At 51.4% G+C, this 12,344-nt stretch overlaps 1 protein-coding gene across 3 annotated transcripts in view; it reads left to right on the forward strand.

Moving 5' to 3' along the window:
- MAN1C1 (mannosidase alpha class 1C member 1) overlaps positions 1–12,344 on the forward strand; it is a 174,844-nt gene that overhangs the window by 140,005 nt on the left and 22,495 nt on the right. For all 3 annotated transcript variants that reach the window (XM_064281496.1, XM_064281497.1, XM_003415400.4), the window contains exons 6-7: positions 7,983–8,109; positions 11,844–11,937. In XM_064281496.1, coding sequence (XP_064137566.1) covers positions 7,983–8,109; positions 11,844–11,937 — 221 coding nt within the window. The remainder of the gene's footprint in view (positions 1–7,982; positions 8,110–11,843; positions 11,938–12,344) is intronic.

The following is a 12,344-nucleotide window of genomic DNA, read 5'->3' on the forward strand; positions in this document are numbered from 1 at the left end:
CTGAGTTTTAAAACATTCCTTTTTTATTGGCCGCTTCCATCATTTCCCCCTCCTAATCTGTCACTGATGGCTCAGTGGTTAAGAGCTCAGGCCACTAACAAAAAACGTCAGCAGTTCAAATCCACCAGCTGTTCGTTGCAAACTCTACGGGGGCAGTTCTACTCGGTCCAATAGGGTCACTATGAGTCGGAATCGACTCAATGGCAACTGGTTTTTTTTTTAAAATCTGTCACTAGTCCCTAGGTGATAAAAACAGTTCATGTACCCAGCTGCTAACTGAAAGGTTGAAGGTTCAAGTCCACCCAGAGCCACCTTGGAGGAAAGGCCTGGCGATCTGCTTCCGGAAAATCAACCACCGAAAACCCCATGGAGCACAGTTCTACTCTGACACACAATGGGCTGCCATGAGTCATAGTTAACTTGGTGGCAGCTGCAAAGAAAGAAAACAAACCTGTTACTTAATTCAGTATCTGAACTACAGCCTTTCTGGGCTGTCACTAAGTCACAGAATGCATGAGTGGAAGGGCCTTTGGTCACACAGCTGAAGAAGTATGGAGCCATGAGGGCAACTCGTCCAGCTCCAGAGCCTCCAGGACTCTGTCCTGTTCCTCCGACTGCCTTCCACGCTCGGGGTGGGAGTGTAAATGTATCCCCTCATTTTCCAGATGGAGCAACTGAGTCCCAGAGAGGGGAGGGACAGAGTCAAAGTCCAGTGAACTAAGGGCCAAGCCAGCTTTAAGATCCATTTTTAGAATGAAGGTCTTGCTCCTGAGATCCCAAAAGTGTCCCACACCAATTCCCCACTGGCTTTCCTTGCCTTATTCTGCCCCTTCCCCCGGTTGCCCTCTCTCATATTCCCTGGCCATCAAAGCACAGCTCAGAGTCACCTTTTCCATTACAATCAGAGGCTTCTTCCCCTCTTCTGACCTCCCAGTCACTTTATCAGCTTCCTTCAGGGCCCTGGCCACACTCATCCCTTACCGGCCAATTCTTTGCTCCTTTGACAAATGAATTCATTGGACACCTACCCCATACTAGGCACTGTGTGCAAGGTAGAAGATTAAGACCAATAACAACAATGACGACTACTCCTACCGCTTACAGAGCAGTCGCCACACACCTCGCATTGTGTTAAGAGTTTCTGTACAGTACCTCACCGAACATCCTCTTCACAACAATCCTTTGAGCGTAGGTATGGAATCCTGGGTGGCACAAACAGTTAAGTGCTCGACTACTCATCAAAAGGCAGTTCAGACCCACCCAGAGGCACCTCCGAAGAAATACCTGGCGATCTCCTTCCAAAAGTTCACAGCCTTGGAATCCCTGTGGAGCACAGTTCTACTGTGCACACCTGGGGTTGCCCTGCCTTGGAATCCCTGTGGAGCACAGTTCTACTGTGCACACCTGGGGTTGCCCTGCCTTGGAATCCCTGTGGAGCACAGTTCTACTGTGCACACCTGGGGTTGCCCTGCCTTGGAATCCCTGTGGAGCACAGTTCTACTGTGCACACCTGGGGTTGCCATAAGTTGGAATCCCTGCGGAGCACAGTTGTACTGTGCACACCTGGGGTTGCCATGAGTTGGAATCAACCCGGTGGCAACGATTTGTTTTTTTGGTTTATTTTTATTATCCTCAGTACTTAAAGAGAGACCTAGAGAGATGAAGTACCTTACCAAAGGTCTTAAAGTTAAGAGGTAATGGAGTCAGGACCTGAGCCCATTTTTAACTGACTAGAACTGCATTCTGAGCGCCTGCCTGGCTCTCCCCCAGGTGTGAACCCTGGTCCCTAGGTGCCCTAGCTGGCCCTGGAGCTGCATGCCCCTGGGAAACACAGGAGAAGACACACCATCCTCAGGTATCCAGGGAGCCCTCTAGAGCCGTCCTGAGGCCTCCGAGAACTCAAGCCTGAGAGGCAGACTGTAATACTCCAGCTCACTGGACTTGGTTCTCCCTTCTGCACAGGTGATCTCTTATCTCAGGACTCTAACCAGCAAGAGTTTCAGGCAGCCTCCTGGAAGGGAAAGAGGTCACTGGAGATGAGGTGGGCCCTAGGCTCTGGCTGGAGTGCCTGTAGCTCCCTCTGTCCTGAGGAAGCTTACCCTCTATGCCAACCTCAGTGGCTTCACCACCACCACCCCAACCTTGGTGTGCCCTGTGTCTCCACCCACAGCCCTGCTCTGTCTGTCTGAAAGCCTTCCAGGATCCTTACTTACAAATCCCTCAGGAGGCCAGGGAGGGTCCCTCCAGAGGCAATAGAATCCCATTCTTGGGGCCACTTGGATCTCCCCTCGAATTCCTTTTCCATAAACGCTGATCCTGGAACAACATGGCCAGCTCTCGAGGTAGCCAAGAAACATCACCCTGTTCTTTCTGGCTCCTTCTCCCAGGTCCACCTTCTGGGGCCTCATTGCTCAGGATTGGGAATAGGGCCTTAGCAGGGTGTCCTCCCTCTTCTGTGCCGTGGCTCTGCCCCCCCGCCAAGTCCCCAAACCACAAGTTGGGCAGACTTTGCCATCTGCCTCACTACAACGTCACTCATAGCACAGGCCGACCCAACACAGACCCTGACATTTCTGATCAAGAATGTGTATGTATTTTTAGGCTCTGCATGCTGTCAGTGTGGGTACGTAAGTATGTACATGCATATTTCCTGGCAACACTTCCCTTTCGTTTTCTGGGTGAGAGAGGCTGTTGCTAAAAATGCCTCCCGGTTCCACCCGGGAGAACGTCAGGCCTGTGTATGTTCTGTGTGGCTCTGACTTTGCCATCTGGAGAGGGCTTGCACCTGGGAGCCGGCCACAGCCTGCTGTTCCTGTTCCCTGAAATGAAGCGCTAGAGCTTAGACCCCAGCAGGATGGACAGGTGACCTCCCCTGCCCCCGTGAGGGGAGGTGGTCCCCACATGAATGTAAGCTGCCCCTTTTCCCTGATGGGGAGGGGTGTGATGGAGTCTGTGCCCGGGAGGCCACAGGGGGACAGCCCGGGACCTGTGACCTGCAGGGACCACTGGACCGTCTGGGAGAGGGACAGTGGTCAATCCAGGGATCTCTGCCGCTGAATCAGCCTCTCTCACTTTCACACAGTCTCATACTTACGAAAACAAACGCATTAACCTCACCTGTTGTGTTAGGAATGCAAAATGATACAGTTGCTGTGGAAAACAATATGGTGGTTCCTCAAAAAGTTAAACATAGAATTACCGTAACCCCCCCCCTAAAAAATAAACCCATTGCCATCGAGTCGATTCCAACTCATAGTGACCTTATAGGACAGAGCATAACTGCCCTGTAGGGTCTCCAAGGACCAGCTGGTTGATTGGAACTGCACACCTTTTGGTTAGCAGCTGTAGCACTTAACCACTATGCCACCAGGTTTTCCAGAATTACCATATGAACCAGCAATTCCACTCCAAAAGAATTGAAAGCAGGAACGCAAAGAGACACTTGTACACCAGTATGCATTGCAGCCCTACTCCAATAGCCAGAAGGTGGGAACAGCCGAAATGTCTGTCAGTGGCTGAGTGGATAAACACAAGACTGTAGATACGTACAATGGGATATTACTCAGCCACAAAGAGAAACGAAGTCCTGATACATGCTAGGACATGGATGAACCTTGACAACGTTATGTGGGTGAAATCAGTCAGACACAAAAGGAAAATATTCTATGATCCCCCTGAATGTGAAATAGGCATATACAGAGAGACCAAAGTTTATTAGTGGTTACCAGGGGTGGGAGGGAGGGGAGGTGGCATCATGGCTTAGGGGCCAGTGAGTTTCTGTTACTGGTGGTGGAATAATTTGGAAAAGGGTTATGGTGGTGGTTGGTCGACACGATGGACACGATCGATGTCATTGACTTGTACGTGTAAAGACTGTTGAATTAGCAAATGTTTTGTAATGTATATCTTTTACCACCAAAAAACTGACAAAACGAAATAACCCGTATACCCTCTCCTGCCACCCACACAAACCATAAACGCTCAGATACACAAGCTTGCCTTTGTCTCACACACTCACTTACACATTCACAAACAAACATGCACTTACCATATTCTCTCATGGATTCTCTTTTTTCAACTCACAACCTTATGAGGCAGGTACATTGGGGGCCCCATTTTACCAGTGAAGAAACAGAGGCTCAGAGAGGTGAGGTAACTTGCCCAAGGTCATGCAGTCAGGAAGTAAAGTTAGAATTAGAATCCAGTTCTGTCTGGCTCCAAAGTTAACAAGTATGCCATACACATGAGTGCACGTACACACAGACACTTCAGCCAGGTTGGTGGGTGCGGGGGTCTATTGTGGAGGGGAGAAACCACCAGCAGGCCCACTTGCAGGCTTAAAAAGGCACCCAGAGTTGGGAGGCGAGGGCAGAGCTTTCCATTAACCCATTGGCTCAGCGGGTTCACCAGAGGACCCCATGGTCTCTGGGACTCTGCCCAGAGCAGATGCACCTGGGGGCAGGTGCCAGCGGGGCGCAATAACAGAACCTAGGATTTGGCCTTGGATTCAGCTCTACCTCCTACTCTCTGTGTGACCTTGGAATAGCATTTCCCCCTCTCTGAACCTATGAAGTAAGGATCAAGGTGTCTACCTCTGAAGTAGGCTGTGAAGGTGAAATAAGACACCATCGCCGCTGCCTGGCACATAGGAGGAATTCAATAGCAGCAGTAACAAACAGCAGTGTAATGTACATGTACTTAATGGTAAGAAGGACAACAATCACAGGCCTCATTTACTTGTGGGCACCATCACTTAATGGGTGAGGAAACCGAGGTCTAGGAAAGTTAACCAACCACCTGACACCACACAGCGGGGAGCCGGTAGGAAAGACAGGACAGTGCCACCAAGTCACCTGCCCACCTCTGCCCCTGCTGGCTCCGCCTGTCAGTCTGGGCAGCTCCACTACAGGAAGCCTACTGGGGAGGGCGTGGGTGGGAGAGAGGAAGGAGAGGCCCAGGGGAAATGAAAACAAAAGATGGCTAGGCTGGCAGCTGTGGGTTTCCTTTTTTTTTTTTTTCACCTTCCTTCAGAGGGCAGGACGCATCAATTATTCAGGAAACCCTCTGTGGGTACCTGGGCTCCCACTGAGATCACAGACTGCAGAGACAAGTCTCCTCAGCCTAGGGAGGAGGGACAGAGAGGGGACAGCTTTCCCTTCCCTCTGGTGAGTGTGGGAGGGTCTGGGTGGGAGAAATGCCACGGCCTCTGGGCCAAGCTGACTCTGCCAACGCCACACACCAGTACTGTGACCTTGAACAATTCATTTCCTCCCTGAGCCTCAGTTTCCCCCTTTGCATATTGGGATTAATGATGCTTTACCTTCTGGGCTTTAAATGAAGTAATGATGCAAGCTGCTTGCCCCCGTATCTGGCGTATTGTACAGGCTCAATTGAATGAACGCCATTTTGTTTATTATTATGCAGAAGCCCTTGCCCTGTCATCCCATCCTTCCCCACCTGCTCTCTGCCCTCAGGTCAGGGAAATTCCCAGGGAAGTAGAGAAAGGATGAAGGAGGCAGGGTTTGTCGCTAAGTTTGTTCAGGTCACCTGCCCCCAAAGATTTCAAAACCCACTTCCTCCATCTGGTTCAGGAGCTGTGTCGGGGGACAGCCCCAGCAAGGAAAGACCCTCACTGTGCATCCTGGCAGATAATCCGAAGAACTGACACGTAACCTTTTCCAGATTCATGCGCTCAGGGAAACTTACTGACACGGGCAAGTGGCTGCTCTCCAGTGGCAGCCGGCTGGAGTTTTTCCGCAACCACCTAGCATGGGACACAAGTCTATATACCATTGCAGCTGTGACCAAGGCTCATTGTTTTTCCCCCACATCCTTGGGAAGTCAGTGTTCCCAGAGACTTCACATCTAGGCCCAGATGTTTTCCTTCTTGTTGCTAAGGCATTCTTCGGCCTTGGCCGCTGGCCCAGTCATGCCACTCCCGGCCTCGTACCTTAGCCCAAGTCTATCCCGGATTCATCCCCAGTATGCTTTGGGAAGAGCAAAGCTGATTCTATTAGGGAGGGGATGCATATAGCTGAATAGCATTACCCTACAAGCTGGGAGACTGATAGGCTTCCCCACTCTCCTGGAAGCCACGTCCAGGCCTGAAAATGGAGTTTAGAGAGGAGAGGGACAGCCTCAGGGGAGCTCCCAGCCCCACCCCAGGAAAAGCAGGACCCCTCAGGCAGCAGTGACCTCCCAGACCCACCCTCCCACCCCCAAGCCTGCCTACCTAGGTCCTGTCCCTGAGAGATAGAGGGACAGACAGGCGCCAGTTCCCAGCAGCCCCAGGGCAGAGCCAGCCCCCTTCCCCTGCCCCACACAAACTGCACCTTGGAGCCCTTACAAATGGAAGAGGCTCATTCCATCCTGCCCTCTCCCCACCTCCATCCCCCACAATTTTCCTGCAGAAACCTGTCGCCCTGGTTGTCCTAAGCCTCCCACAGGAAACATACAATACACATGAGGAAACTGAGGCACAGGGAGGTTAAGCAGCTTCCCTTAATCCTCACAAAGGCCCTAGGAATGAAGACTGGGAGATGTTACCCTGACCCCATTCTACGGGTGTTGAAACTAAGGTGCACAAAGAGGAAGTGGTTTATGCAATCCTCTCAGCCAGCAGCCACTTGAACCTGTGCCTTCTGGCTCCAGATCCCAGGGAGATTTTAAGGGAGACGACCTGGGAGGATAGTGCTCTTGCTTATTGTTATATATTTAATAGGAAAGCAGGCTAAAGGATAAATAAGAGAGGTAGGCTGTGCTGTGGTTAGGTCAAGTGCTAGCATCAGAGCCGGCTCTGGGTCCCAGCTGCTCCACTTATTATTATCCTACTCAGGCAGGTGGCTTACATGTTCCATTCCTCATTTCCCTTATCTGTAAAAAGGGCAGGTGTGAGGGTTAAATGAGATCCTGCCCCAGTGCTCTTACTCCTGGAACGCTCCCGGTAAATGGCAGTGGTTGCCAGCCCTCTGCAGCCAGGTTGCAGGGCCCTACTGGTGATACCTAATACTTTTGTCCAAGGTGTTCTTGGGAAGCAGGTGGTCAACGCGTAGGACACCTCTGCTCCTAGGGCCCCTGCTTCTTTCACCCCTAACCAAGGGCCTCCCCAGGCCACACCAGGAATGCCAGCAGGCAGGTGTAGGTTCTGCAAAAGTCAAGGCCAGGGCTTTTGCTGCGTCCTTGGGCAGCACTGCCGGCTCCCACAGCCCACGAGAGGGCAAGGGCTAGGCAGGTCCCCATCCCAGGTGCTGACTACCTTTTGACCCGCCCCCATTGGAACCTGAGCCACAGCCCTGTTTACCTCTGTATACAGAGTCACTGATAGGGAGCAATCAGGGCTTTCAGCCAGAGCATGTCCACAGAGAGTTTTGTGGGGTCTTCGTGGCCCTTGACAACATTACTGGTAATCACCTGTAAGTCCAGCATCATTTGTTGCCAGTTTTTGGCCAAAAAGGCAGCTCTGCCCCCAAGTTTTGACAGGAACTGCCTGGTGGTAGAAGGAGCACTGGTGGCAAAATGGTTAAGTGCTCACCTGCTTACCAAAAGGTCAGCAGTTCAAACCCACCAGCTACTCCATGGGAGAGAGATGTGGGAGTATGCTTCCATAAAGATTTATAGCCTTGGTGACCCTATGGGGCAGTTCTACTCTGTCCTATCAGGTCGTTACAAGTCAGAATCGATTTGACAGCAGTGGTGGGCCTGATGATAGAAACAAAGACCACTGCAAGTCAGACAGGCCTGGGTTCAAGTGCCCTTCAGCAGGTCATTCCACCTCACTAGCCTCAATATCCTCATCAGGAAAATGGGGCTATTGATACTACTGACCCTACAGAGAGGATTACCTGAGGTTATATGGCGTAAGCACCTAGTATGGTGCCTGGCACACAGTAGGTGCTCTCCCACTAAGTAGCTGTTACTCTCAGCAGAGGCAGGCTGTGAGCCAGGCCAGCAGGGGGTGACAGCAGCTGCATCTGTCTTTTCAGCGGCTCCAACGGAAGCTGGGGCTGGGCGACGGCAGGGAGCAGTAGCATCCTGGCCGAGTTTGGATCCCTGCATTTGGAGTTCTTACACCTCACCGAGCTCTCTGGCGACCAGGTCTTCGCAGAAAAGGCAAGTCTCCCCTGCTGCTCCCTAAGGCGGCGCCCTCTCTCTCCCTCCCTCGAGCAGGACAAGCACTGAGCTGGCGGGTGGGGAACCCAGGAGCCCCTGAGCCACCGCTACTGTAGTTAATAGTAATTTGCAGGAGATCTCACTGTACCTGATGTGAGGTGGCCGGGAAGGTGGGCCCAGGGAGTAATCAGAATTCTCTCCAGGACAGGGAAGAAGCAACTCTGCCAGGGAGAAAGTTTTCACTGACATGTGTCAGCTCGGTGGGAACCACACGTGTGAAATCCAAAGAAACCGGAACAACTAAAATCTAGGCACCATCTCACCTTGGCAGGAACTGGCCACCCAGTGCAAAAAGTCCCCTTTCCAGGGACATTTAACTTTTTCATGTGTGGTCTGCCTGCCTGTTCCTTCCAGATGCCAGTCTGGCTCATGCTGTCGGCAGGCTGGCAGGGAGCTCCCTCAAAAGTAGGTGAACAGTCTGCTCCTTCTCACTGTGATGGGTGGGGCTGCCTGCAGCCGTGTTGTCTGAGACCGCGTGGGGTAATGAGAGGTGGATCCAAGCTGCCATCCAATCCTGACACCCACCTGGACCTGGCCCTTCTGTAAACCCTCCAGGAGGGCAGAGCCTCAGCCTTTCAGCCTGTGGCGGTCCCCACTGTCAGCAAGTGTCTCCTTAGGTCTACCCCTAAGCCAAAGAAGGGACAGTTGCACACACGGACCCTCAGAGTGGCACTCAGGCTCCGTCAGCAGCTGTCCCTTCCCAAGTCCTGCCGAGGGCAGAGGGAGTCCTGGCCCCCACTCCCAAAGCACCGCCCCCTTCCCTGGAGTGTTACCCTTTTAGAATGGGAAGGGAGCCGGGAGATCCTAGGTTCCCACCTCTATCCAGTTGTTCCCCAGAATCCAACTAGCTGCAAAGCATGAGCTGGCATAGCTGTTAGAAAGATCTCTGGGCCCAGGAATTCCCAGACCTGGGACTCTGAATTTTTAATAAGCATCGAAGTGCTTTTTGACTCCAGGTTTGAGACTACTGCTTACCCAGTATAGGAATCCACCCAAGTTTTCTTTCTAGATCACTCCATTTGACATGGAAGTCATTCCCACCCTCAAATAGTCCATTGTACTGTCAGACCTTCCTTCCTTCAGAAACCTTTTCCTTATATTGATGGGACTCTGCCTTCCTGCGACATCCCACCTTGAAAGCTCACGGAATATATTTAATTCTCCCTCCCAGTGTCTTATTTTCTGACCTCTCCCCACCCCCACCCCCTGCCTCCAAGCCCCTCCCTTCCCATCCCCCAGCCTCCCAACTTCCATTGCTCTTGAGACAAACTCCTCTGGGAAGATTCTGACCAGCTCAGAATGGAGTGGGGTGAGGAAGTCACTCTAGTCCCTGGTTGGCCTGGAAATAATAGCAACCACTGCCTGTACACCTACTATGTGCTGGGTGCCTTATATCTCTAAATGCTCCCAACAACCCTATGAGGTGGGTCTTCCTGTTACCCCCATCTTAAAGAGGAGGAAACTAAGACGCATGAAGGTTAAATAACTTACCCTGGGTCATCCAGCTGGTAAATGCTAAAGTCAGGATTCAAGTACAGGGCTGTTGGCTCTGAAGCCTCTGCTTTCCCAACCAGATTAGTCTTGCCACAGAGAAGTTTCTCGTGAGTCCGTCCACCTCTCTGTCTCTCTCTGTCTATATGTTTACATTCTCCAGCTATTTTCATCCCCCAATCATGCTTCCCACAGAGGCGATTATTGGCAGTCAACAAATTGGCCCAAATTCTAGAAGCTCCTGCACCCTCCGGGGGAGCTCATTTAGCCTGCTTCACTGCTCACCACCAGGACAGCCGAGAATAACTCAGGTACAAGCACATTCCTGTCCCCCATAATGGACTCCGTTAATATAAATGGATATGAAACCTGATGTGGCAAAGCAAAGTGCTGTCCCCTGGAAAGAAAGGGCCGACAGTTAAAAGGCTGCCTCCCCCTGCTCCTCGCCTTGTAGATAAATCTATTAGCGTGATGCAGTACTAGCCCGAGGACCTGTCTTCCCAGTGCATTCACTAGGGAGCAGATGCCTATGGGTAAAGCCTACGGAATGTGCTTCCTGTCCTTCAGTGCCCCAAAAGTTGCAAGTCCAGCCTTTCTGCTCTGGCCAGGGCAGCCTCTGGCTACATGTTGCTGCATGGTCACCGCCCTGATCCGTGTTGGACCAGGGCAGCTCCAGGTGGTGCAGCGAACGCAGTCAGCGTGATCAGACAGACCTGACTCACGTCCTGGCTCTGCTGCTTGTCAACCGGGTTTCTCATCTGAGATGATAGTGCCTTATAGGTTGTAATGAGGCTTGGAGATAACGTGTATAAAGGGTCTGCCTCAGAGAACTGTGCTAACAGCTGTTATTGTTGTATTATCCGTATTACTAAGACCTGAGATGCCTATTCAGGCATGAGGGCGTTCAGGACCCCAGGCCTTTCCTCAGAATGGTTCCTACGGTGTCAGGTAAAATGACATGTTACTGGTCAGCAGTTAGAACCCACCAGCGGCTCCACAGGAGAAAAGACCTGACGAGTCTGCTCTTGTAAAAGTTACAGCCTAGGAAACCCTATGGGGCAGTTCTACTGTCATAGGAGGGTCACTAAGAGTTGGAATCAACTTGATGGCACGTGGTAACAACAAAGTTGAACCATATGAAATTGCCAGGACAGTTGGCCCTTGGTATCCATGGGTTCCATATCCACAGATTCAACCAACCACGCGTCGAAAACATTTGGGGAAAAAAAACATTTCCAAAAAGCAAAACTGGAATTTGCCGCACACTGAGCACTATACTGAATGCACTCCAATGAAGTGATGTGTAGGCACACCCTGCTGTAGCCTCCTGCCATTTCACAGATCCTCAGTCTCTCTCCGGCACTCTTTGTTGGAACATTGTTCACCTCCCGTCTTGTCCTTATTCCCTAAGCAATGCAGTATAACAACTATTCATTTAGAATCTGCATTGTATTAGGTATTATAAGTAATCTACCTAACCTGTTGTCATCGAGTCGATTCCGACTTATAGCGACCCTATATGACAGAGTAGAACTGCCTCATAGGGTTTCCAAGGAGTGCCTGGTGGATTTGAACTGCCAACCTTTTGGTTAGCAGCCGTAGCTCTTAACCACTACGCCACCAGGGTTTCCATAAGTAAGCTAGAGATGATTTAAAGTATACTGGAGGATGTGCGGAGGTTATATGCAAATACTATGCCATTCTATATAATGGACTTGAGCATCCACAGATTGTTATCTGAGGGGGGTCCTGGAACCAATCCCCTGTGCATACCGAGGGATGATTGTATTTGACCATTTTTGGCCTATTTTAAAAAGGCAGTTTTACCTTAACACTTACAAAGGAGCTACTGTCACTTATATGAACCCCTCTCAAAAAAAAAGGACCCATCCCCCAAAGTGATATCCAATAAGGAAGAGGTGCAGGCAGGGGGCTGGCAGGCAGTGGGCCCGGGCGAGGATTGGCAGGTCCAACACAGCGCAGTGGAGAGGTGCCAGGTCAGGCCTCAACAATGCCATGTCCTGCACGTGGGCACCAGGGCAAGCCTGTCTCACCGCCTCTGGGCACAGAGCCTGCTGCTCATTCCACCTGGTAGGAATTGATTTCCTCTGAGTCTAAACCAACTCTTCTCAGCGTCTGGGACTCGGTCAGCGAAGGTGCATCTGGTGTCCATCTCTCGGCAGGTCAGGAACATACGCAAGGTCCTCCAGAAGATCGATAAGCCCTTCGGCCTCTACCCCAACTTCCTCAGCCCAGTGAGCGGGAACTGGGTGCAACGTGAGTATAAATGCGCTGCCCCTCACTGTCTTTGTACCCGCACAGGCTGTGTCCACCTGACGCCTACCGAGGTGCCCTGGGTCCCAGATCAATGCGTTTTTCAGAGTTGCATTCCAATGAGGTATTCACTCCATGCTACCGGATACCACCTGTCTTGCTAAACCTTATGGGGGTTTTTAATGGTTGTGATCACTCCCTATTGTGGTTGATGTGATGGCTGCCGTTTATTAATAAACACGCCCTGTGCACCGCCTCACACAGGCTGCCTCGCGCCTTCCATCAATGCTACAGCCTTCAATCCTGGTGGTGCCCACTGAAGCCACCTTCATTATCCCCCAAACCTTTGGGAATGTTCCAGAATAGAACTGTCCACTCCAGAAATGGTTCCAAAAGAGACCATGCAATCT

The sequence above is a fragment of the Loxodonta africana genome, chromosome 3 (assembly GCF_030014295.1).
Source record: "Loxodonta africana isolate mLoxAfr1 chromosome 3, mLoxAfr1.hap2, whole genome shotgun sequence".
NCBI classification, from domain to species: domain Eukaryota; kingdom Metazoa; phylum Chordata; class Mammalia; order Proboscidea; family Elephantidae; genus Loxodonta; species Loxodonta africana.